The sequence below is a fragment of the Pan paniscus genome, chromosome 10, assembly GCF_029289425.2.
Source record: "Pan paniscus chromosome 10, NHGRI_mPanPan1-v2.0_pri, whole genome shotgun sequence".
Classification (NCBI taxonomy): Eukaryota; Metazoa; Chordata; class Mammalia; order Primates; family Hominidae; genus Pan; species Pan paniscus.
Genome location: NC_073259.2, coordinates 129,859,272 through 129,885,299, shown reverse-complemented (window position 1 = coordinate 129,885,299; position 26,028 = coordinate 129,859,272). Strand labels below are relative to the sequence as shown.

The 26,028-nt window shown below is 55.9% G+C and overlaps 2 protein-coding genes across 6 annotated transcripts in view; one reads left to right on the top strand and one right to left on the bottom strand.

The window, feature by feature from the left end:
• Positions 1-1,260: 1,260 nt before the first annotated feature.
• Positions 1,261-17,803, top strand: RHOF (ras homolog family member F, filopodia associated). Of its 3 annotated transcripts, XM_003832355.5 has the most exons (5): positions 1,261-1,735; positions 1,992-2,079; positions 14,375-14,484; positions 14,563-14,697; positions 15,908-17,803. In XM_003832355.5, exons 1-5 carry the CDS (start codon positions 1,598-1,600, stop codon positions 16,070-16,072), a joined length of 636 nt encoding a protein of 211 aa, XP_003832403.1. In that variant the 5' UTR covers positions 1,261-1,597; the 3' UTR covers positions 16,073-17,803. The 3 variants fall into 3 exon arrangements, with proteins under 3 accessions (XP_003832403.1, XP_008955994.1, XP_014202800.1); XM_008957746.4 differs by having other exon boundaries at positions 1,363-1,735; positions 14,375-14,697; XM_014347314.6 differs by lacking the exons at positions 1,261-1,735; positions 1,992-2,079 and having other exon boundaries at positions 14,083-14,697.
• TMEM120B (transmembrane protein 120B) overlaps positions 13,507-26,028 on the bottom strand; it is a 71,227-nt gene continuing 58,705 nt past the window's right edge. For 2 of the 3 annotated variants that reach the window (XM_034934683.4, XM_034934684.3), the window contains 6 exons: positions 24,602-24,667; positions 24,025-24,086; positions 22,035-22,127; positions 20,818-20,882; positions 20,410-20,478; positions 13,507-19,931 (listed from right to left, as the gene is read on the bottom strand). In XM_034934683.4, coding sequence (XP_034790574.1) covers positions 19,818-19,931; positions 20,410-20,478; positions 20,818-20,882; positions 22,035-22,127; positions 24,025-24,086; positions 24,602-24,667 — 469 coding nt within the window. In that variant the 3' untranslated portion in view covers positions 13,507-19,817. Of the gene's footprint in view, positions 20,479-20,817; positions 20,883-22,034; positions 22,128-24,024; positions 24,087-24,601; positions 24,668-26,028 lie in introns of all 3 variants that reach the window. The other variant, XM_063593740.1, reaches the window with a different exon arrangement.

Genomic DNA, 26,028 nt, shown 5'->3' with positions numbered 1-26,028 from the left:
TGACCCAGGAGATTACCCTTTGCCCAGTGCCTGAAGAGGGCGTCCACTGAGAACCTGGGGTGCCTCCCCGGCCTCCCCTTCCCAGCTCTGCTGTGGTCTTGGGATTCTGTGGGCGGTCGCTGCTGCCCTCTGGTGGTCAGACCGTGCCTTGCTTGCACTGTGAGAACCTTGACCATGGAACTGCCAGGTTGGCGGTTTTCCTCCACGAAGTGAGGTTTACATGACCCTTGCCGAGACCTTGAAAACTGGGAGTCTTTGGGGTGGGGTTGCCAGCAAAAAGATCCTGAGTCCTGCCAGCCCCTATCTGAGGAAACTACGAAGGTCACTTGCCCCCAACCATGCTGCTGTTGGGGGTTTTGTTAGAAATGGGCTCTTCCTACCCCAGCTGGTAGGATCCCACTCTCGGCCATGCTCTCGTGCCTGTCTGCCGTGGACCGGCTCCAGGGGGGGTCCCTCTGCCACCCTGTCGACTCATCTGGGTGGTGCAGAGGGCAGTCAGCCCGCCCAGGGTGAGGAGTAAGAGGAGGGGTGGGGGTTACGGGTAATTCAGCCAGCAGCCCTGATAGCACTGCCTACAGTAAGTGCTCAACAAATAAGCTGTTTTGATCAGGGGATGGGAGAGTTGGGGGGATTCCTGGGATGAAGGACATGTGGCTGCTGGCAAGGAAACGCATTTTCTTACATTTCTTGGTGGGTGTGGGGTTATCAGTCTCCAAAGCTCAAGGAGAGGGACCAAGTTGACTTCAACTAGAGCTACTCCAACCTGCCCCTCCCTGACTACGTCTTGCGTGGTTCACGCCTCTGGCTCCTGCCGGAAGGAGGCGGCCGCCCCTAGTGGTTTCGGGCCAACCTGCGCCCGGAGCGGCCGGCGCCGAGGCGATTGCCCGGCAGAGGGCGTCAGACGTCCACCCTGCAGCCCAGGGTCGGGGTGCGGGTAAGCGGAGCCCAGTCCCTCACCCCGAACCCGCGTGCACGCTGGCGTCCCTGGCCCAGGCGAGGTGGGCAGACATGACTCTCGCGTCAGCATCTTCCCTGGTGCCACCGCCGCTACCTCCTGTGGGGAAGCTGAGGCCAGAGGCGGACATGTGCCAAGCCACGCCGCTGGGGCAGTGTAAAGTTGAGGGGCTCTTCCCGGAGCTGGAGGCCGGGGGCTTCTCGAACCCGGTGCGGAGGCACAGCCAGCCAATCCGGGAGACCCTGTCTGGCCGCGCCAGCCAATCAGAGGGTCCCTGCCGAAGGCGGAGCCTGCTAATCAGGGGCACCTGGAGTCGCTGGGCAGCCACGATCGGGTCTCGCCGGCGAGGGGCGCGACGTGACGCGCGGAGGGTGGCGGTGGGTTGGGGGTGGGAGCTTTGCTCGCAGCTGAGCCCCGTTTTTCCGGTGCCGCAGTATCCCTGGGACTGAGAGCTGAATACCCACACCCAGGGCTGGGACCTTAGCAGAAAGGAAACTGAGGCTGGGAGGTCGGCCGGGAGGCTGCCTGGCGGAGGCGGCGCTGCTCCGAGTGGGCAGGGCGGGTTCCGGCCCCGCCCCGCCCCCGACCTCTTGGCTCCGCTTGTGCCCGGCGCGCCGCCGCCAGTGCTGCGGGCTCCGGGCAATGGATGCCCCCGGGGCCCCGGCCCAGACCGCCGCCCCCGGTCCGGGCAGGAAGGAGCTGAAGATCGTGATCGTGGGCGACGGCGGCTGCGGCAAGACCTCGCTGCTCATGGTGTACAGCCAGGGCTCCTTCCCCGAGGTGAGGCCCGCAGCGGGGCTGGGGTGGGGGCGATGGACGCCCCTTACCCTGAGCCCAGAGCCCCGACCCTCAGTCCCCAGCGTCCGGAGCACGGACAGGCGGCCGCCACCCCGGGGCGCCCCCTCGGGAATTCCAGAGCCCAGCGGGGTGAGGGGGGGCTGATCCTGGACGAGTGAGGGGGGTGGACAGTGGATTCAGCTGGAACTTTGGCCCCCGCCGGCCCCACTAAGGACCAACCCGACCCCCTCTTCCGCAGCACTACGCCCCATCGGTGTTCGAGAAGTACACGGCCAGCGTGACCGTTGGCAGCAAGGAGGTGACCCTGAACCTCTACGACACGGCCGGTGAGTGCGCCTGCGCGCCGGGGGGCCCGAGGGTCCGCCCGCCCGAAGGGTTTCCCCTCCCGGGCGTTCCCCACTGGGTGTCCCCGCCCTGCAGCCTTGGCAGGGCCTTGGCCGGCTCTTCACTCCTGGAGGCCGCTCAGGGGCGCTGGCTGCGGGGCCCTAGAGGCCAAGCCCTATATGTAAGTGGAAGGTGTTTGGAGGAGGAGGTGAACTCTGGGGCCACCCTCCCAGCTCTGTGCTGAGAGCCCACAGCTCGTTGCTCTCCTGTGGTTCTAGAAAGCAGTGGGCTGCTCTTGGGCCTCCCATGGTTCCAGGATTGCTGCGCTACCTGCTGTGGTCTCTGCAGACTCTGTGAGCTGCAGATTTGAGTCCCTTGGTGCTCGGATTGCCTGGGCTGTGTGTCTGGGTCCTGTGGTTCTGGGATGCTCCCGGCTGCAGATCAGCCTGTGGCTCCAGGGCTCTGTGGCCTGCGCTCTGCAGCCTGAGGCTCTGGGGTCCTGTGGATGCGAGTTCTGTGTCTGCAGCTCCCAGGATTCCACGGCTTGCAGTTGGTGGTTCTGGAATTGCGTGGCTACAATTACTTCTGTGCTTTCCTAGTTCCCTGGGACAAAACCAGACAGTGTAGAAAATGAACTGAGGAAGGAACAGAGCACTGGGGGCAGGGGTCCCACACCAGGCTCTGCCTGCCACCTGCAGGCCCCCACGGGTGGTTTACGGATTTATGTGCAATTGCTTGGGAGTCGGTGTTGTGAGGGGTGGGGACAGGAGAAACACAGTCAGTGGGAGGACCTTGACTCCCATCTGGGCTTCATCAACATTGGGGACCAAAGGTTGAGATCCCCAGGTGGGGCCTCACCCCACCTCTGTGACTCAGTGTTTAGTGACCTGCAGGGAACCACGTCATCCGGTGGCCCTCTCCGGCCAGCCAAGCCTTGTGTGTGTGAGGTGAGATCAGATACTGACCTAGGATGGAGCCAAAATCCAGACACCTCCACCCCCAGCTAGACCTTGGAGAGGACCCGAAAAGGGGCTGTCCTAGCTCAGAGCCCCCCTCCATTCCGACTTCAGCAGGTCCTATTGTGGCCTCTGAGGAACCTGTCTTTGTGGGATGTGGGCCCTGTAGGGCCACCCCCAAAACAGCGCCTGTCTCTAGCCCCTGGTGAGCTGGGAGAGCCGAGGCATCAGAGGAATTCCCGGGGCGTGGCCCGGGGGTAGTAAAAGTCATGGTCTGGGACACCTTTACTCTCATGTTTCCTGTGCAGGAGCCAGGGAGGGGCAAGGTCATTGACCCACTTTTTGAGTCAAGTGCTGCTGGGTGGAGACATTCACAGCAACCCACTGCCCTGCAAGAGGTCAGGAGGTTTTTTCTTTCCTCCTCCTCTGCCCTCAGGGCCTCCCCTATGAGGTCCTGGGGTTCACTGTTCAGGGCAGCCTCCACATCATGAGAACAGGGATGGCCTTTCTGGCCTTGCCCAGAGAGAGATGCTCAAGGAACATGTCAGAGTAGATTGAGTTGTGGAGATTCTGGAAAGCTGCAAGTTGGTGTAGGAAGAATTTGTGCTAAGAGCTGCTACCAGAGGGATGGAGGAGCATCCCCTGCTACAGTCACCAGAAGCAGGCGACCACTGGCACCACGGGGATCCCATCCATGGTCCCATCCTGTTCCTGCCATCCTCTTTGGAGTCAGATCTGGGCTTTGACCCCAGCTCTATTGGCTACGTATCACTGGGGATGTCTGGGCCTCAGTTTCCTGATCTGTCATGAGCACTAAGAGGGTCATGAGGATTAAATCAGATTAATATATGATGTCCACCAGCCTGCCCAACATGGTGAAACCCCATCTCTACTAAAAATCCAAAAATTAGCTGGGTGTGGTGGTGGGCACCTGTAATCCCAGCTACTCCGGAGGCTGAGGTAGGAGAATCGTTTGAACCCGGGAGGCAGAGGTTGCAGTGAGCCGAGATTGTGCCATTGCAGTCCAGCCTGGGAGACAGGGCGAGACTACATCTCCCAGCACTTTGGGAGGCTGAGGCAGGAGGATTGCTTGAAGCCAGGAGTTCAAGACCAGCCTGGGCAACATGATGAAACCCCGTCTCTACTAAAAGTATAAAAATTAGCCAGGCGTGTTGGCACACACCTATAGTCCCAGCTACTCGGAAGGCTGAGGCAGGAGAATTGCTTGAACCCAAGAGGCGGAGAGTGCAGTGAGTCAAGATCACGCTACTGCACTCCAGCCTGGGCAACAGAGCGAGACCCTGTTTCAAAAAATAAAAATTAAAAAAAATTTAAAAGATCCTCCTACCATCCCTGCCCAGCCCTAGCTCAAGCCTGTGCTTTGGAATCTACGGTGCCATGCCCCAAGCTGGCCCCCAGCCCCTGCTGCAGCGGGGAGATCTATCTTCCCTGGCAAGTCTCTTCCAAGCAGCAGAGAAGAAGGGCTCAGGGGAGGTGGCTAGCCTCACAGTCTGACAGACCCCAAGGAGGGGCACCCAGGGAGAAGAAACCTGGCTGCTCCCTGTAGGGTATCCCCCCGTGACCAGGGAAGGCTTGCTCATAGGAGGAAATCCCCTGGTCAGTGAGTGCCACCAGGGAGAGCCCAGGTCCCAGTGCTTGTCATGGAGCAAGGCTTGGAAGGTGATGGAATGAATGGGTAGTGGATCTGAATGCCGGAGATGATTCATCTCTGCCTGCAGGTGGACGGCTCTCAGGAGAACATGACAGAAAGCCATGGCCAGGCGGCCACGTAGAGAGAGGCAAAGGCCAAGAGGGTGAGGGAATGGCCAAGCCAGAAATGAGTCTAGTAAACGTAGTTGTAGAAAGTTCTAGAACCCAATGGGCCACACACAGTGGCGGAAGGGGCATCTTCCCGACTGGTGGCCACCAGAGCTGTGAGACAGGGGTGGCTCTCAGAGGCTGAATTTCTCCACACCCAGGACCAAACGCTGGTCCTGGGCAGGGGCCGGACCCTGCCCACAGGGGCCCTCGTGGAAGGCCCATCTGGCTGTCTCCCTCCTGAGGAAGTAGTTACAGACACCACAGCGGAGGGAGGGCAGATCGGGTGACGGGGCTCGCAGGGCTCAGAAGGGAAGGGGCGGGGGCCATGGCACTCACTGCTCTGTCGGCCTCAACGGGGCCCTGACATCCTCTGAGGCAGGAAGCTGCGGTGAAGTCTGAAGTTTCCTGGGCCGGGGGAGGCGGGGTGAGGTGGGCTGTGAAGACACAGATGGGAGAGTGAGCTCATCAGGGCCAAGGTGTGGGGTCCAGGGTTAGAGGGGCACAGGATGGGATAGGGGTTGCCCGGGGAGCGGTGGTCCCCTTTTCAGCCTGAGATGGGAACAGAAAGAAAATTGTTAGGCAATGGAGTAGAAGTTGCTAAGACAAGGAACCAGGGACAGATGTGTGTGTTGTGAGCCCCAGAAGCACCGGAGGCCTGGGCTGAGCCAAGGCTGGGGTCACCCAGAAGGTGGTCTCAACTCCCAGCTGGGGCTGCCCAGCCCCTGTCTCCCTGGGAAAGCACAGGTGGGCGGCCCCCAGCAGAGTGAGTAAAAGTGGGTTCCTCTTCTGGCAGCTTCACTTCTCATGCTGCCAGTACCCCTCCCTGACCAACGCCCCAGCTGGAGCTGGGGGCCACCTGCCCTGTGTGTCCTCCTGCAGATTTGAGGTCTTTTCTCCTCAACTCTGCTCTGGGCCTTAGAGACCCCTGTCCCTGGAAGCAGGACTTCCTTGGCAAAGCCTCATCCCACCAAGAAAATAGCCCTGTGTGCGGCATGAGCCTCCCTTCCGCCCAGCCCTGCCGCACCGCCTGAGTGCACGTCAGGACGATGGGCGGCTCTAGGGGGAGCCCAGGCCTAGAGACTTCCTCACCAGAAGCACGTGCATCCTTTGCATGTAATTCCTGGGGTTTTTTTTTTTGAGGTGGGGAATGGTTAGAGACAGGGTCTCGCTCTGTCACCCAGGCTGGAGTGCTATAGCATGATCATAACTCATTGCAGCCACAGCCTCTTGGGCTCAAGTGATCCTCCCATGTCAGCCTCCCAAAGTGCTGGGATTACAGGTGTGAGCCACCACGCCTGGTCTACCTGGGCTGTTTTAACCTCTAAGCCCATCTGCAGAGGCTGGATGGGCCCCCTCTGTGACTACGGGCAGGTGACATGGACCCTTTCAGCCCTGGTATCATTTTAGGTAGAATGTGGAGGGTAATGGTATCACCTGGTGGCTGGGAGGCCCCTGAAGCTTCTGGGTCCAAAGATTCTGGGGTTCTGACCACCCACCATGCCAGGCTATTAACTTCTCCTGGAAGTTTCAACAGTAACCACAATAGCAGTCCTCCTGCCTCCCGGCACTGCCCCCCACTCCACCCCTGCCCCTGCACTGCTCCCGCTCTAAGCATTGCCTCCCTTCTCCTGGGCTTTCACCTTCCAGATTAGGGGGAGGGTTATCACTGTTATCACCCCCTCTCCCAGATAAGGAAATTGACACCCAGAGAGGGAAATGTGGGCGTCAATTCGAGATGTGGAGGCTGCCCTGAACAGTCCCGCCCAGAATGTGCATGAGTGAATGGAACCTGACCCTCCTGACTCATATGAGAGAAGGTATTTATTAATAGTACCCTCCCCCATCCCCAAGTGGGCATGGGGTTGGTGCACACGGAAGTAGTCCTCTGCAGGCCTGGTCCCCCCACCACCCCCACGCCCCAAAGGCCCACACTGAATTCTAGGGAAAGCTGGGTTGGGCAGAGTCAAGCCAGGAAGGCAACCTGGAGGAGGTGCTGGAGTCGGAGCTGGCTGCCTCTCCCTTTCCAGAGGCCCTCTTTCTTGAGAGGGCTGACATTTTTCCTCACCTGGTCAGGGCTGGGACAAGTAGGGTGAGGATTCCTTCCTGTTTTCTGGGGTAGGCTAAGAAAAAAAAAAATACTCCAGTAAGGTCCTCTGTTATTTACAAAGCTTCCCCTTAGCTGTGTGGCCTGGGGCAAGTCACTCCAGCTCTCTGTGCTTCCGTTTCTCAGCCTGTAAAATGGGGCCAACAATAGTGTCTACCATGTAGGGCTTTTGGGGTAAAGATGAGTTAATCCAGGTGAAGGGCTTTGAGCTAGACCTGGCATGTAACACAGTGGTACATACCTGCAGCCCCAGCTCCTCAGGAGGCTGAGGCAGGAGGATGGCTTGAGCCCAGGAGGTTGAGGCTGGAGTGAGCTATGATCACACCACTGCACTCCAGCCTGAGCAACAGAGCAAACCCCGCCCCCCCCTTTTTTTTTTCTTTTTCTTTTTTTTTTTTTTTTTTTTGAGGCAGAGTCTCACTCTGTTGCCCAGGCTGGAGTGTAGTGGTTCAATCTCTGCTCAATGCAACCTCCACCTCCCCAGCTCAAGTGATTCCCCTGCCTCAGCCTCCCAAGTAGCTGGGATTACAGGCATATGCCACCACGTCCGGCTAATTTTTGTATTTTTAGTAGAGACAGCGTTTCACCATGTTGCCCAGGCTGGTCTTGAACTCTTGACCTCAAGCGATCCGCCCGCCTCAGCCTCCCAAAGTGCTGGGATTACAAGCATGCGCCACAGCGCCCGGTCTAGACCATGACTTTTATATGAGAGAAAGAGAGTCGATATTAACCATCTTTATTATGACTGTCATCAAGGCTCGCTCACTTTTCACATCTCCATTTCACAGATGAGGAAACTGAGGCCCAGAGGTTAATTCCCGGTTGGGAAGGCTGGGGACAGCTTCCTGGAAGAACTGGTGCTTTTAGAATGGCCTGGCAGGCAGCTGACCTTGGGGACTGGTTGGCCTCTGGCTCACAGGGTGCTTGTCTCTGACCTTGACAAAGGCCCCCTCCACCACTTGCGTTCTTAACAGGAAGAACTGTCCCCGCCCAGCGCACCTCCCAGGGTGGCTGCTTGAATGAACACAGGTCAGGAAGTGGAATGCCCTTGCCAAGGCTGCAGGGCACCTAAAGCCGGAGAGATGACGATTAACCCTCTTCAACCACTCCTTCCTTTGAGCCTTCCTTCACCAAACAGGTATTGAGCTCGCCTGTGTTCCCAGGGACCCAACAGTGAACAGCACGGAGGTGGTTCCTGCCCGCAGGAGAGGCAAACCAAAAAACCCAGAGAATTACTGTTTTTTTTGTTTTTGATTTTTGTTTTTGTTTTGAGACAGAGTCTCGCTGTGTTCCTCAGGCTGTAGTGAAATGGCACGATCTCAGCTCACTGCAACCTCAGCCTCCTGGGTTCAAGCAATTCTCCAGCCTCAGCCTCCCAAGTAGCTGGGACTACACGTGCCTGGCCCCACACCCGGCCAGTTTTTTGTATTTTTAGTAGAGACAGGGTTTCACCATGTTGGCCAGATTGGTCTCGAACTCCTGACCTCAAGTGATCCACCTGCCTCAGCCTCCAAAAGTGCTGGGATTACAGGTGTGAATCACCCCGCCTGGCCCCAGAGAAGTATTGTGAAATCAGGTAGGGGTGAGAGCCATGAGTAAGCCACTGTCATGGGGCAGACTGCCAAGGAAGCTGTTTCAGAGCAGTCAGGAAAGGTCTCTGGGAGGAGGCGACATTCCATAGAGCCCTGAAGGAGAGGAGGGAAGGAGCCACACTGCTCCCTGTTGAAAGAGCCTTCTGGAGGAGTGAACAGCAAGGGCAGAGGCCCCAGGAAAGGCAGGCAGGGTGTGACTGCCTCCAGCGCCCCGGGGCTGACTTCTTCCCTCACCCACTGCAGCCTGATGCCTGCCCCGCCACCTCCTGTCCTGATGTCACTGCATGCCATAGTTGCCAAACCCAGTGGGCAAGTCTCAACCCTTGTCTCTGCTGTGTGTGACGAGAGTGGAACAACCTTGGCTGACGTGGTGGCTCACGCCTGTAATCCCAGCACTTTGGGAGGCCGAGGCAGGTGGATCATCTCAGGTCAGGAGTTTGAGACTAGCCTGGCCAACATGGTGAAACGCCGTCTCTACTAAAAATACAAAAAAAAGGCCAGGTGCTGTGGCTCACACCTGTAATCCCAGCACTTTGGGAGGCCGAGGCGTGTGGATCACAAGGTCAGGAGATCGAGACAATCCTGGCTTACACGGTGAAACCCCGTCTCTACTTAAAAAAATAAAAAAAAATTAGCCGGGCGTGGTGGTGGGCGCCTGTAGTCCCAGCTACTCTGGAGGCTTGAAGCAGAAGAATGGCGTGAACCCAGAAGGCGGAGTTTGCAGTGAGCCGAGATCACGCCACTGCATTCCAGCCTGGGCGATAGAGAGATTCTGTCTCAAAACAAACAAACAAAGAAAAGAAAAGGCTGGGCACGTGGCTCACATCTGTAATCCCAGCACTTTGGGAGGCTGAGGTGGGCGGATCACGAGGTCAGGAGATCGAGACCATCCTGGCTAACACAGTGAAACCCCATCTCTACTAAAAGTACAAAAAATTAGCTTGGTGTGGTGGCGGGCACCTGTCAAGTCCCAGCTACTCAGGAGGCTGAGGCAGGAGAATCGCTTGAACCTGGGAGGCGGAGGTTGCAGTGAGCTGAGATCGCACCACTGCACTCCAGCCTGGGTGACAGAGTGAGACTTCATCTCAAAAATAAAATAAAATAATAAAAATACAAAAAAAATTAGCCAGGCATGGTGGCACCTGCCTGTAGTCCCAGCTACTCAAGAGGCTGAGGCAGGAGAACCACTTGAACCCAGGAGGCGTAGCTTACAGTGAGCTGAGATCGTGCCACTGCACTCCAGCCTGGGCAACAGAGCAAGACCCTGTCTCCAAAAAAAAAAAAAAAAAAAGTAAAGAAAAAAAGAAATGAGAGAAGACGTCCAAGGGGGCCCCATTTTATAACCTTATCCACGGTTTCACTTTCTGTAGTTTCAGTTACCTGAGGTCTGAAAATATTACCTGGAAAATTCGAGAAATAATTCATAAATTTTAGATCATGCACTGCTCTGAGCAGCGTGATGAGATCGTGCGCTGTCCTGCTGCATCCCACCCGGGATATGATTCGCCCCTTCCTCTGTATCCCTGCTGGAGACACCACCTGCCCGTGGGTCAGTCAGTAGCTGGCTCGGTAACAGGCCAGGCTGGTCTTGAACTCCTGAGTTCAAGTGATCCTCCCGCCTTGGCTTCCCAAAGTGCTGGGATTACAAGTGTGAGCCACGGTGCCTGGCCCTGTTTTATTTTATTCTTATTGTTGTTAATCTCTTACTGTGCCTAATTCATAAACTAAGCTGTCTTATAGGTGTGTACATATAGAAAAAAAACAGCGTATCTAGAGTTCTAGACTGTGGTTTCAAACATCCACTGGGGGTCTTGGAATCCACCCTTGTGGGTTAGGGGGACTGCTGTACCTGTTCACTCCTGCCATATTTGTAAAAGAGAATATGTTATGCCAGAACTGTGAACCCCATTGTTACATCTTAAAGGACCAGAACCTATTTTTGCACAATACAAAACAAAATAGCACGTTAGTGTGTATCAGCAGAAGGAACATCCCACTTGGAATTTCATGAGCTGGGGTTGACTCCTGGCCCAGTCACTGAGTCATTGACCTCAAGCAAATCACTTCATTTCTGTGACTCTCAGGTTCTTCCTATGTTGTGGGAGTATTCATCATTTCCCTACCATATCTGGCTGTCATGTAAGGATTTTTTTTTCTTTTTCTTTTTTTTGAGACGAAGTCTTCCTCTGTCACCCAGGCTAGAGTGCAATGGCATGATCTCGGCTCACTGCAACCTCTGCCTCCCAGGTTCAAGCAATTCTCCTGCCTCAGCCTCTGGAGTAGCTGGGATTACAGGCACCTGCCACCACGCCCAGCTAATTTTTGTATTTTTAGTAGAGACGGGGTCTCACCATCTTGGTTAGACTGGTCTCAAAATCCTGACCTCGTGATCCCCCTGCCTCGGCCTCCCAAAGTGCTGGGATTACAGGCGTGAGCCACCGTGCTCAGCTTTTTTTTTTTTTTTTTTTTTTTTTGAGACTGAGTCTCGCTCTGTCACCAGGTTGGAGTTCAGTGGCGTGATCTTGGCTCACTGCAACCTCCACTTCCCAGGTTCAAGCAATTCTCCTGCCTCAGCCTTCCGAATAGCTGGGACTACAGGCGCGCGCCACCACACCCAGCTAATTTTTGTATTTTTAATAGAGACAGGGTTTAACCGTGTTGGCCAGGATGGTCTCGATCTCTTGACCTCATGATCCGCCTGCCTCGGCCTCCCAAAGTGCTGGGATTACAAGCATGAGCCACCACGCTTCGCCAAGGATTTCTTAACCATTTCTAGACTAAAGCACCCTGAAAACTGCATAGAGTATAGGATGTATTATTATAAAGGCAGTCGCAGAGGGCAGGCAGTTATCCTCAAAAGGGAAAAAATATAGATGGTTAATCTGGATGTTTAAGAATAAAATGCTAGGGAGAAAACGGTGAAAAAAGAAATGAGGGAAGGACCTTCCTGGCATGTGGAACAGCAAGCACAAAGGCTGGGACATGAGAGCTTGGTGGGTTTGAGAAACAGTGAGATGGCGCCTTGGTGGGACTGCAGTGAGCAAGCGGGTGTGGCAGGCGATGAAGTCATGTGAACCAGGGGAGATGTTGGGATTTTATGCAAAGGGCAATAGGGGCCAGGCACGGTGGCTCATGCCTATAATCCCAGCACTCTGGGAGGCCGAGGCAGGTGGATGACCTGAGGTCAGGAGTTCAAGACCAGCCTGGCCAAGATGGCAAAAACCCCATCTCTACTAAAAAAATACAAAAATTTCATCCCTGTAATCCCAGCACTTTGGAAGGTCGAGGTGGGTGGATCACCAGAGGTCGGGAGTTCGAGACCAGCCTGACCAACATGGAGAAACCCCGTCTCTACTAAAAATACAAAATTAGCTGGGTGTGGTGGTGCGTGCCTGTAATCCTAGCTACTCGGGAGGCTGAGGCAGGAGAATCACTTGAACCTGGGAGGTGTGGGTTGCAGTGAGCCGAGATCGCGCCATTGCACTCCAGCCTGGGCAGCAAGAGCGAAACTCTGTCTCAATAACAAAACATGACAAAAACAAAAATTAGCCAGGCATGGTGGCAAGCGCCTGTAATCTCAGCTACTTGGGAGGCTGTGGCAGGAGAATTGCTTGAACCCGGCAGGCAGAGGTTGCAGTGAGCTGAGATTGGGACACTGCACTCCAGCCTGGGTGACAGAGCGAGACTCTTGTCTCAAAGAAAAGGTGGGGGGGGGGGCAATAGGGAGCCATTGAAAATGCTTCAGTTGTGGAGAGGGGGCCAGGATATGACTTGTGTTTTAAGATCCATCCAGCTGTCAGGTGGATAATGGATTCATCAAAGGGCTGCAGGAGGCAGGGAAGAGGGACAGACGAGGACTTAGATGAGGATGGTGTAGGGGCGGGGGGTGGCCAGCAGTAGACAGGGGCCCACCGTCCAGTAGAACTTTCTGCAGTGGAGGAAATGCCGTGCACCTGCCCCAATCACTGCATTAGTCATGAGCCCCGGGCGGCAGTTCATCACCTGAAATGGGGCTTGTGCAACTGAGGCGTTGAATGCTTTATGTTAATTCATTTTTTATTTTTTTTGAGACAGAGTTTCGCTCTTGTCACCCAGGCTGGAGTGCAATGGTGTGCCTTGGCTGGTGACAGCCCCGTGAGGTAGATTTTATGATTTTCATGTCCCAGATGGGGAAGCCAAGACTCCCACCACTGTCCCGTCTAAGTCAAGGTCACACAGCCGGTGAGGGCAGAGCTGGGATTTGAACATGTGTCTCATCTGCCTCTAGTGACCTCACCCTTAAGCATTGTTCCATGGGGGAGCTGGCTGAAGACTTTTGGAGGTCCCTGGGTTGAGGGGGATCCAGTGGGGAGAGGGTGGCCATGCCCCGTCACCAGCAAGGGGTTAGGAGCAGACATGGCCTGGTGGTACTCCGTGGAGAGGCCACTTGTCCTGAGAGGTGTCTGGCAGAGAAGGAGCGGGGGGCAGGCTGGCGCCACCCAGCACCTGCAACAGCTGCGGACAGGGCAGGGGGATTCCTGGGCCTCCACGTTCCTTGTTCAGTGGAAGGAAGTGGAGGGGCGGGGGGCTGGTCACCAATGAGCCTGAAAAGCTCTCAGTTCTCACTGTGGGGATTTTAAAAAAATACCGGGGCAGGATGACTAAGTGCAGTGTAGAACCCTGGGCTGGGCTGGCTCCTCAACGGGGAAAAAAATAAAGGACAATATTGGTGAAATGGTCAAAATCTGACTATGGTCTGTGGATCAGATTAGAATGCAGAGTCCATGCGGTTTCTGGGGCTTGGGGCAGGGGAGAGAACGCCCTTGTTCTCAGCAGATAGGCGCTGAGCTAAGGGGTGAAGAGGCAGATGTCTACAGTTACTGTGCCCTGACAGGGAGAAACAGAAGTGTCTGTCTCCAGATAAAGTCAGAGGGGCCAATGCAAACAGGTGGTGAATCACAGTCAGAGAGCTCTTCATACTCGTGTTGCAATTTTACTGTAAGTTTGAAACTGTCAATACAAAAAGTTACAAAGAATTGTTTATAAAGAAGAAGAAGAAAAAAGCAAACCCAACCAAGCTCAAGCCTAGATCCGTATTTGGATTCAGCTGTCTCGGGGCGGAGCCAGGCGTCACGGCCTCGGGATTAAAGTATCCCCCCGGGGAGTGTGCTCTGTGAATCTGGGTGGGGAGGGCGCTCGGTGCTGTTCCCAGCAACCCACCACCCTCCTCCTAGTGCTTGCAAGAATAGGCAGGGAACTCAGCTGACTGCATCAGAACCTGAGAAGCTGGAGGCTGAAGCCAGACACCAGCCTCTCAGGACGTGGGGACACTGTGAGCCCACTCAGCCCCACAGGTCTGAATCTTTGGGGAGGGGAGGGTTCCAGTCTGCACTCTGCCCTTGACCATCAGGGCAGGGGGATCACACTGGCTATCGGCATCATCTCTAGCAGTTTCTCCAGCCCCAGCCCTAGAATCAGGCCAAGCTCTCAGCACTGCGTGGGTTTGATCTTGAGGATTCTTTACCACCATCCAGGACTGGGGGGCTGCCGCTCATGGGTTTTGTTAAGAGACAGGGTCTCGCTCTGTCACCCAGGCTGGAGTGCAGTGGCATGATCATGGCTCACTGTAGCCTTGACCTCCTGGGCTCAAGCGATCCTCCGGCCTCAGCCTCCCGAGTAGCTGCGACCACAGGCCTGTGCCAGCACTCCTGGCTTGCTGCCCATTGTATAGATGAGGAAATTGAGGCCCTAAGGCAGGGTCACTTGCCTGGCCCCTTCCCCTTCACCCGTCAGAGTCCAGACAGGGAGGGGACGTCCCCTGACCCCCGCTGCTCTCTGCTTTCAGGGCAAGAAGACTATGACCGGCTGCGGCCCCTGTCCTACCAGAACACCCACCTCGTGCTCATCTGCTATGACGTCATGAATCCCACCAGCTACGACAACGTCCTCATCAAGGTGAGGCCGGCCTCCTGGGTGGTGGCCCCACATCTGGGCCCGGCCGCACCCCTGATCCCCTGCCTCCTCCCTCCACAGTGGTTCCCTGAGGTCACGCATTTCTGCCGCGGGATCCCCATGGTGCTCATTGGCTGCAAGACAGACCTGAGGAAGGACAAGGAGCAGCTGCGGAAGCTCCGGGCCGCCCAGCTGGAGCCCATCACCTACATGCAGGTGGGCCGGGGCCAAGACCCTGGGGCACAGCCGTGGCTGTGAAGCCTCCCGGACCTTTGGCCTCTGCAGCTGGGGTGCCTTAGTGGCCTTTCAGGGAGCTGAGGGAAGCAAGATTCTAAGAATAATTTTTAACTATTAGTATTGATGGCCTGTGGACCTGAGCACTTTACACGACTACTCCCAATCCTTAGGACTCGGAGGCAGGCGCTGTTCACATCCCCCAGTTTACAGGGGGAGAAACTGAGGCCCAGAGAGGTTAAGCAGCTTGCCCAGGGCCACACAGCTAGCCAGAAGTGGAGCCAGGATCTGGTCCCATCCACTGCAATCCAAAGTCTGTGCTATGAGCCGCCGTCCTGTCGTGTCCTGTCTGCCTTGTTTGAAAGTAGGCGTCCCCTTCACGGGCCAATTGACCGTGCAACCCTTTGGGTGAGGCATGCGGGAATAAACAGAATAAAAGGAATGCAAAGGCAAAAAGAAACTTTCACAAGAAATAACCATTAATAAGGGCAAATTCGGCCGGGCATAGTGGCTCACGCCTGTAATCCCAGCACTTTGGGAGGCCGAGGCGGGCGAATCACCTGAGGTTGGGAGTTTGAGACCAGCCTGACCAACATGAGAGAAACCCCATCTCTACTAAAAATACAACATTAGCCGGGCATGGTGGCGCATGCCTGTAATCCCAGCTACTCGGGAGGCTGAGGCAGGAGAATCGCTTGAACCTGGGAGGCAGAGGTTGTGATGAACCAAGATCGCGCCATTGCACTCCAGCCTGGGTAACAAGAGCAAAACTCCATCTCAAAAATAAATAAATAAAAGGGCAAATTAATGTGCCTAAATGGTACTTTCAGAGAAGGGAGAGAGGTGGCTGGAAGTCCTTTCTGTCTTGAGGCCTCCAACTCTTCTCACAGGCCTGGGAGACACACCTGGAGGACCAACCCCGGGTCTCAGGATTCAGCCCCTCCCTGCCTGGAGCTGGAGAGAGGCCAGGGTGGGGGCCTGGACAGGGCTTCTTCCAACCTGCGGGCTGCACTGCCCTGGCCCTCCATTCCACCCACACACTGTGAGGGGCAGCCAGGATGGAGGAGACAGACAGGCCCAAACCAAGGCCTCCATCCCTGGAGAGTCCTCAGAGCCAGTCCCAAACCCACCAGGTGGTGCCAGGAGACCTCCAGGGGCCCCTCACCTAATGCTGGCTCCTCCCCCCACCCAGGGCCTGAGCGCCTGCGAACAGATCCGAGCTGCTCTCTACCTGGAATGTTCCGCCAAGTTTCGGGAGAATGTGGAGGGCGTCTTCCGGGAGGCCGCCAAGGTGGCTCTCAGTGCTCTGAAGAAGGCGCAACGGCAGAAGAAGCGCCGGCTCTGCCTGCTGCTCTGACCCAGGGCAGACAGACCTCACGACAGCACTGACAGGGCCCGGGGGCCCAGGTGCCGACTGCACCAGGGAGGCTGCCCCATCCCGACCCTCCAGCTCATGGTGTCTGGGGCCTGCGGCTAGACTCTTGGAACATTCTGGAACTCTCTCCTTTCCTGGCTGGGGCTCTGACCACAAACTCCCCTCCAGGCTGCCCCTGGGACATGGTGGTGATGTGGGTGCAGGAGCCAGTGTCTGTTGTCGGGACTCGGAAGTGCCCTCATCACAGCCACCCCCACCACGAGTGTCTCCCCAGTGCAGACTCAAGTTATGCTTGAAATGAAAAAGTCTATCTGGTGGTGGGTAAACGTAGACCTGGCACTGTTCCACGCGGGCGCCCCAAGCCTGCCACTCCTGTGTCCCCGCCTCCCTGGGCTCCCGAGATAGGCACCACTGTATCCTCCAGCTCCTTCCTTCCTTCCCCCAGGAACGCGGAGGCCACCGAGGGGGCTGGGCCTATCAGGAGGACACAGGCCGCAGCCTGGCACCCACCCCTCCCATCTCCACCCCACATGGAAGACTTGTCTTCAACTTGGCCACTGTCTTTGCAGAGCTGGGCACATGTGCCCAGGGGGCAGAAAAAATGGCTTCTCAGTTGTTAAAAGTATACCCTGGACCACCCATCTGACCATCTCCTTAAGGTCTCACCCAAAGCCCCCAGTGTCAGAGACTTGGGATGGGAAGAACAGTTGGCTCCCTGTGTGGTCATGAGCAAGTTTTCTGTGGACTGTTCCCCCCACTGTGGCAGGGAGTCCTCAAGCTCCCAACCTGCTGTCCCTCAAGCCCCGCTTCTACCAGCCTGTGGAGTTCAGGAGGCGAGACATCCCGGCCTCCTTTGAGAACTGATGGGATCTACCCCCTGTCCACGCGGGACAGTTTCTCAGAACTGGTTCATAGACCACCTGTGTCACCAACAGCCAGATACCTAATCCCTGAGCCTCCTTTGGGAAGGTCTGGGGCCGAGGGTCTGGGAATTTTTTTTTTTTTTTTTTTTGGGACAGAGTCTCATTCTGTCACTCAGGCTGGAGTGCAGTGGCATGATCTTGGCTCACTGCAAGCTCCACCTCCTGGGTTCAAGCGATTCTCTTGCCTCAGCCTCCTGAGTAGCTGGGACTACATGCGCACACCACCACGTCCGGCTAATTTTTGTATTTTTAGTAGAGACAGGGTTTCACCATGTTGGCCAGGCTGGTCTTGAACTCCTGACCTCGTGATCCACCCGCCTTAGCCTCCCAAAGTGCTGGGATTACAGGCGTGAGCCACCGTGCCCGGCCCAGGACTTTTAAAACAAGCATCCCAGGGGATTCCAGTGCCCACCAGAAGTCGCAAGCTGCTTGGCTCTGGAGGGCGCCTAGGAGTCGGTGCCGCCTAAGATGGGATAACGGCTTCAGGCAACTCCTAGCCTTCCCCATATCTCCTGCCTCAGCCCCCCGGCCCAGTGCTGCGGTGTCAGCTAAACCTGAGCTTCCAAAAAGTCAGGTTGCCAAAGGAAGGAGCCTTCTGAGACCCTCCCCAACCCACCCAGGTTCCCAAGGCCCTGCCGTACCCTGGGGAATCAACCAAGGAGTTCTTGTTCTCGAAGAACCCCAGGCCTCATGATGGTCTACGGTAGAGGTCCAACAACTACAGCCTGTGGGCCACATCTGGCCACAGCCTGATTTGTAAATAAAGTTTTATTGGAACACAGCAACACCCATTCCTTTCTGCATTGCCTTGTGCTCTGTGGCTGCAGGTGAAGAGTAGCTGCCACAAACCACCTGGCCCATAAAGCTCAAAATAGTTGCCATCTGGCCCTTTACAGACAGCTAGCTGACTCCTAATCTAGGGCAAACGCAGGTGCCTAAAAAGGACCAGAAAGGAGACCAGAATGAAGGGCAGGGGGGTGGCAGGGCCTGTGGCAACTGGAGAGTAGGCGTCCTGTGCCACGGGAATGTTGCCAGGTCCGTTTTTCTAGGGAAAGCAGAAATCTGGATTTTTACATGGAATCTCACTGTAGGGGAGGGGAAATCTCATTTTAAAAATGTAATCAGGCCAGGCACAGTGGCTCCCACCTGTAATCCCAGCGCTTTGGGAGGCCAAGATAGGAGGATCAGTTGAGCCCATGAGTTGGAGACCAGCCTGGGCAACATAGTGAGACCCCATCTCTACTAAAAAGTATTAAAAAGTAGCAGGGTGACCAGGCATGGTGGCTCACACCTGTAATCCCAGCACTTTGGGAGGCTGAGGCAGGCAGATCACAAGGTCAAGAGATCGAGACTATCCTAGCAAACATGGTGAAACCCTGTTTCTACTAAAAATACAAAACAAAAGCCAGGCATGGTGGCACGTGTCTGTAGTCCCAGTTACTCAGGAGGCTGAGGCAGGAGAATCACTTGAACCTGGGAGGCAGAGGTTGCAGTGAGCTGAGATCGTGTCACTGCACTCCAGCCTGGGTGACAGATCGAGACTCCCATCTCAAAAAAAAAAAAAAAAAAGGAGCAGGGCATGGTGGTGTGTGATTGTGGTCCCAGCTACTCCAGAGGCTGAGGTGGGAGGATCCCTTGAGCCCTGGAGGCGGAGGCTGCAGTGACCTATGATGCCACTGCACTCCCGCCTAGGCAACAGACCCTGTCTCAAAAAAAAAAAAGTAATTAAAAATTTTAAAATTCCTTGAGGAGGGCTAAACAAGGCATGCCTGTGGGCACTGCTGTGAGGTCTGGCCTAGGGATTTGTAGGGCCACAGTTAGGGGGAGCTGAGGCCCATATATGAATGGTGGGGCAGAGCACTCAGCCAAACCTGGTGGCCTCTCTGCCTCCTGTCGAATGCAGAATCTCACCCAAGCGATGCCCAGTGGCTCTGGCCCCGCCTCAGGGTGCGGCCCCTGGGGGTGAGCCTGCCAGGCACCCCCACCTCCCTCCCACAACATCCAGAAGCTCTGGGAAGGAGGGGGGAGGTGGTTCCCCTCCACAGGGGCCAAGGGTCTTGGTCCCACTCTCCAAGTACCTGCCACGACACTGCAGGAAGGTGGGCTGCAGGATGGGGGGGTCAGGGAACCCCGAAGCACAGACGGGAACGTCCTTGTCCCCTTGGACGACCCAGGGCCCGGGGCGCCCTCTGGTGGCGAATCTGCTCACAGCCTGACTCAGGATGCCCCCAGCGGAGGCTCCCAGGGGCAAGAAGAGCACGAGGCAGACGCGGTGGGTCTCTGAGAACTTAAATAACCCTCACCACGCGGCGGGGTGGGCGAGGAGGGGGCTCACAGCAGAAGCAGAGTGGCCCCGGGGTGGGGGCGCCACAGGACACTGAGGGTTCACACCACCCCAGCCTGGGCCTGGTAAGGAGCAGGTCAGCATAAATCCAACCCCGCGAGGCACATCCAAACCCCACCCAGAGGGGTTCAAATGACAGAAGTGGGAACAGAGGGGCTCCCTGAGGCTTCAGGCCCCATCCCCAGGAAGACTGGCCCGGCCTCAGCCACCTTCAAGCACAGGAGTGAGGCCTCGGGTTCCAGGGACGATGGGGGACCCAGCATTAAATATGTCATAAATAGGTGGGCGGACACTGTGCGGACAGGCGGGGCTCACATTCCTCTAGACCACTGGGGTCCACTGGGGGACCAGGGCCTGGGCCCTCTCCCAGCGATGCCACGGGCCTGAGATGGCTGCTGGGAAGGAGCCCGGGAGCCCCCTGCAGTCTGAAGTCCGGGCCTAGGGCACAGGAGCCCGAGGCTCACGGCTGCTTTGTCTTGCCTCTGTTCTTCTGGAGCTTGGCATGCACGACTTTGAGCGTGGTCAGGAAGTTGCCGAGGAAGAGGATGAGGAAGGTGAGCGCCAGTACGAACACCTGGGGGAGTCCAGAGAGGAGGGCGAGGCTGGGGCATCTGCCCTGCTGAACCCCTGCCCCCAGCACCCCAGAATCTCCAGCACAGCTGCCCCCAAACTCCCAAACTGCAGGGTTTTGCCATCGAAGGCAGAGATTCAGGAGACCTGGGGGAAGGGTGAGGCCTCAGGCTTGGGCAGGGCCTGGGAAGGGCTCGATGGGGCGAACCTCCTTGGGATCCACAGATTGGGAGAGGCTCCACCCCTAGCCCTTCCAGAAGCCTCCCACCAAGCATGCCACCCACAACACCCCACACCTGCCAGCCCAGCCCGCCCCAGGAACCTCCCCACAGCACACCACACACACACACACACACCACCCCCACATCTGCCATCCCAGCCCTCCCCAGGAATCCGCACCCCAGCATGCCACACATACACCCCATCCCTGCCACCCCAGCCCTCCCGGGAACCTCCCCCAAGCATGCCCCCACCCCCCATACCTGCCATTCTCTGCATTCCTCGTGGCTGGAGAGCTCAAACAGCGTGACGGCATTGTAGAGCTGCCAGAACTGGAGAGGAAGGCAGGCGCTGCTCACCCACCAGACTCCCCTGGCTGGCCACGTAGAAAGCCAGGGCGATGGCCAGGCCCCTCACCCAACTTTGGGTATCAACTACCCACAACACTGACAGACACCCCCAAAATGAAATGCAGGCACCTGAGGCCAGGGCAGAGCTAGGTCAGTTCTGGCTCCTGCCTTGGCATCCCTGGGCCCAGAGGCTGCCCAGGCCCCAGGATGCTGTGGGCCCCAGCATGGGGACGGATGGAGAAGGAGGGCAAGGCCTGAAGACCTTCTGTTCCTGGGGGTCAGCCCAGACAGGAGATACCCACAAACTCCAGGGGGACTCACATGGCCACAGAAGAGGAAGGGCAGGAGAAAGGTGAGGCCCCGCCACATCCAGGACTGGAACCCTTCTGTGGAGAGGAGGGAAGAAAAAGGACCCGCTGAGGGGCTCTGCTGCCCCCACAGCTCCACCAGACGCCCACCCCCAGCCACACCAGTCACCCTAAGATGAGCCAGGGACAGTCACACATGCGGGGGGTCAGCCCTCACCTGTCATAGCTGGGTGGGCATTCACTATGACAATAGCAGCCCTGTCACCCGGCCTGACTGCTCTCTCTCTTCAAGCCACCAAGAGCCAGGTGACAACACACAGACACTGGGCGCTATGTTGTTACTAATTTCTTTAATCTGCACAGGGTTTTGCATTTTATAATGAATTTTCACATGCATTAGTTCTATCGAGTCTTGAGACAGGAGGACCTACTTAGGAGAGTAATTTGATGGAAATGACTATGTCAAAAGACAGCAGAGTTGGCCAGGTGCAGTGGCCCACGCCTATAATCCCAGCACGTTGGGAGGCCAAGGTGGGCAGATCACTTGAGGCCAGCAGTTTGAGACCAGCCTGGCCAACATGGTGAAACCCCATTTCTACTAAAAATACAAAAATTAGCCGGGCGTGGTGGCACATGCCTGTAATCCCAGCTACTCAGGAGGCTGAGGCGGGAGAATCACTTGAACCCGGGAGGCGGAGGTTGCAGTGAATAGAGATCGTGCCACTGCAATGCAGCCTGGGCAAGAGTGAGACTCCGTCTCAAAAAAAAAAAAAAAAAAAAAAGATAGCAGAGTTGTATTAAAAACAGTTTCCCCTGAAATTCTCAATGAGGGGTCTCCTCACTTTTCTGACCGGCACCCCTATGGCTTCAGAGTGAAGCACGTCTCCCCCGTGTACATGCATTTATATACTTATACGTGTTGGTATGTAGACATGTTACACACAAATGGCTAATTTGTGTGTGTGTGTGTGTGTGTATTCTAGAACACACACAAAAAAATAGACACTTCCAGAGGCTGAGACAGAGGCCCTGCCCTCGGGGCCTGGTATGCAGCTGGCCTGGCACTTGGCAGCTGAAACAGAATCCAGGATGAATTCTAGAAGGCGCTTCGGATAAAGGGCAGCGGCCTGGCTCCGCTGTATGGCAGGTGCTCGCAGGGCTGCACTCCCGGTGTGGGGAGCTGGCAGGTCCAGTGCCTGCCCCCGCTCCAACCCAGGCCCAGCTACTCACCCACTGTGAGATCCAGGTGGTTCCTCTCCCCCAGGGCCCGCAGCCGGTAGAGGCAGCCCCTCTGGTAATAATATTGCAGGAACTGGACGCAGCCTGCAGGGGGAGCACAGCACCTGGGCTCAGGGCCTGGTGTCCCCGGAAGACAGGGCCACACCTCCTCTCTGCCCCAAGCACAGGCTGACGGGTCTTTACTGGGCAGAGGCAGAAAGGGTGCCCTGGTTACAACCCTCTCCCACGCCCACACACCACAAACAGACACACACACTCTGGTCTGAACCTGCTTTAGCCCTTATCCAGAACACAGAGAGAACACAGGTATGTGAGGACCCATCTAAGCCCCAACTAGATTTGAAACTTCTGGAATTTTCCATGCAGTAGACACTCAATAGATGCTTGCTGGAATGCAAGCTATGCCAGTGCTATGTTGGGAGCTCTGTGCAATGCTAAGACACAAGACAGAGTTCCATCCAATGGGATACTTCGTTGTTGCTAAAAATGAGGTGGTAATGACATGAAAAATAGCCATGATAAACTGTTAAAAATTCAAAAGGCAGGTTATAATAGTAAAGCTCTATGTACAGAAAGGTCCCATACTTGTAAAATATACATAATGTAATACACACATGTATATACCTATTTATGAATAAAAACTTTTGAGAGGACATAGATCTTAATTAACGTCACCTCTAGGGTGGGCTGATATACAATTTCCATTCTTGGCTTTATACATTTGTATTTGTTTGCAAGCAGGTTTTAATTTAAAATGTAGGTTGTAGTATCTGAAAAGTCAATACAGCCAGGCGTGGTGGCTCATGCCTGTAATCCCAACACTTTGGGAAGCCAAGGCAGGCAGATCCCTTGAGGCCAGGAGTTCAAGACCAGCCTGGCCAACTGGTGAAATCTCATCTCTACCAAAATACAAAAACTAACCAGGCATGGTGGCAGGCACCTGTAATCCCAGCTACTTGGCAGGAGAATCGCTTGAACCGGGAGGTGGAGGTTGCAGTGAGCCGAGATCACAACACCGCACTCCAGCCTGGGTGACAGACAGAAACTCCATCTCAAAAAAAAAAAAAAAAAAAAGAAAGAAAGAAACGGTACAGCGTGGTGGCTCATGCCTGTAATCCCAACACTTTGGGTGGCAGAGGTGGGTGGACCACCTGAGGTCAGGAGTTCCAGACCACCCTGACCAACATGGTGAAATCTCATCTTTATTAAAAAAAATTAGCTGGGCGTGGTGGCGCGCACCTGTAGTCCCAGCTACCCGGGAGGCTGAGGCAGAAGAATCGTTTGAACCCAGGAGGCGGAGGTTGCAGTGAGCCAAGATCGCACCACTGCACTCCAGCCTGGGCAACAGAGCAAGACTCTGTCAGAAAGAAAGAAAGAGAGAGAGAGAAAGAGAGAGAGAGAGAAAGAGAGAGAGAGAGAAAGAGAAAGAAAGAAAAAGAAGAGAAAGAAAGAAAGAGAAAGAAAGAAAGGGAAAGAAAGAAAGGGAAAGAAAGAAAGGGAAAGAAAGGCAATACACACATGGGATAAAATTTAAAGGGAACAAACAGGTTGGTGAAAAGTAAAACACTCTCCCTGTCCCCAAGCATTCAAGCCCCCTTCCCCAGAGGCAACCCTTGGGACCAGCTCATTGTATACAAATCCAGAGCAATTTTCAGATGAGAAAAATAATATATATTTCCATTTGGAGGACTTATTTAGGACTGGAAAAAAGGCTGGTATCCCCAATGCTACTCAGTTCCCAAAGGTCACAGTTGGCAGGGTTCCAGCCTGGGGAAGGAGCAGGCAGTGCTGGTGGCTGGGAGGTGGGTGGAGCTGACCTGGGGCGGGGACAGCTCTCCTTCTGGATTTCTGGGACCCTCTCCCCCAGTCTGGTCTCCCTGCCACACAGGCAAGCACTGATTGATGTCAGCTGGGGCCCTCCCTTGGTGAAAGTCTCAGAAAACCATGTCCCTTCCCCCAAATCCAGGCAACAGTCACTCACTCTGAAAAATGGAAAATGCTAAGAACTGGTTGCGAAACTTCTGATAAATGGGTCCATTAGGCCTGGAGAGAAGGTAGGAAAAAACAAAGGTGGGGCCCACTATGAAATGAGACATTCCTCCCCGCCCCAACTCCATTCCAACCAGAAGAGGCGAAAAGGTGTATAAAGTCAAACTGAGGTCCAGACTTCCGCCCTTCTATCCCTGGGGCTGGGCGAGGTCATCCCATCTTCCTTTCTAGAAGCACAGGAGTCCACATGGCCGTGCAGAAGCGCTAACTCCCTGTGACCCCTCTGTCCTCCGCAGTCTCCTTCAGTGCCCAGCCTCACTCGCTCCCTCCAGCCTTGCAGCCCCGCTACCTCTGCCCTGGCCAGGGACACCCGAAACCATTCCCTGGAGAACCCCTCACGGGCTGGGTGGGGCCCGCGCAGCCCGGCGCAGCTGCAGGCTCATACTTTCTTTCCCAAGTTGGCCCTGGAGCACACCCCCCACCGCTGTCTGGATCAGCCCCCTCCCCATTCCCGGGCCCCAGGCTCTACTCCCTGGGAGGCTGGAGGGGCCCAGCGAGGGGCTACTCACCAGGTCAGCATCACTCCGGACAGGAATGTGGAGACGTAGTGGTGAGACACCCACCAGCCTTTAATTCTCGGGAGAGGGAGAGAACGGAAAGTGCTCAGGAGGGGAGAGCAACGCAGGCATGTGTCTCGCTGAGGCCCCACCTATGCAGCAGGGGTTACTCTGCACTCAGAGACGGCTTCTTGGAGTAAGAAACGGACTGGAACCCTGACCGTGCCCTTCTCTCTGTCCCACAGGGCTGCACCATCCCACACAAACCAGCTGCAGATTAGCCTGGACTCCCACTTGGGCTTCCAGTGGTTTCCAGCAACCCTCAGAGCACACCCCTAGCCTCACCCGCCTTCAAGCCTCACTCCTGTCCTCCCCACCTGGTCCTCTCCCCAGCACGCGGGCGCTCCAGGCATGGCTCCTGTCCTCCCCACCAGGTCTTCTCCCCAGCACGCAGGCCCTCCAGGAATGTGGGCTCTCCTAGAACCCGCCAAGCCTGCCTGCTGCCACCTCAGGGCCTGCTACAGACTGAATAGTGGCTCCAATTCCTGCACTGAAGCTGAGCCCCCCAGCACCTTAGAACGTCCGTGACTGTATTTGAAGACAGGGCCTTTGAAGAGGGAACTGAGGTAAAACAAGGTCACACTGGTGGGCTCTAGTCCAGTGTGACTGGTGTCTCTGCAAGAAGGGGAGAGACGCCAGGGCTGTTTGTGCACAGAGAAAAGGCCACATGAGGACACACGGGGAGATGCCATCTGTGAGCCACAGAGAATGGTCTCAGGAGAAACCAGCCCCGCCAGTACCTCCATCCTAGACTTCCAGCCACCAAACTGTGAGGAAATACACTCTGTGGCTTAGGACACTCGGCGGGCGGTACTTCCTACAGCTACACCCAGCGGGCTCACCCAGGGCCTTCGGACTTGCTGCTCTCTCTGCTCCAAGACCTGACGTGCCTGGCTCCTTGTCCAAGTGCAAGCTTCAGACTAGCTGTCACCTCACAAAGGCCTCCTGACCGCCTTATCTGAACCAGCCTGATGGCCCCACTCGGATCACACTGCCCCACTTCATCTCCTTCATGGCACGGATCACTGTCTGCAATTATGTGCCTTTCTTCCTGTGATCTGCCCCCTTTCCCACCCCTATGTCACCTCTAGATTGAGCAGGGGTCTTGTCTCTATTGTTCACCAGTCTATCTGTGACCCTGGGTTCCAAGCAGCTGCTCAATAAATGTGTTGAATAAGCATGCATGTACACACACACACACACACACACACAAACACACACACACACGTTTTCTCTTTTCCAGGCAGGGTCTCACTCTGTCACCCTGTCTGGAGTGCAGTGGTGCAATCATGGCTCACTGCAGCCCTGACCTCCCAGGTCAAGCAATTCTCCCACCTCAGCCTCCTGAGTAGCTGGGATCACAGGCGTGCGCCACCACG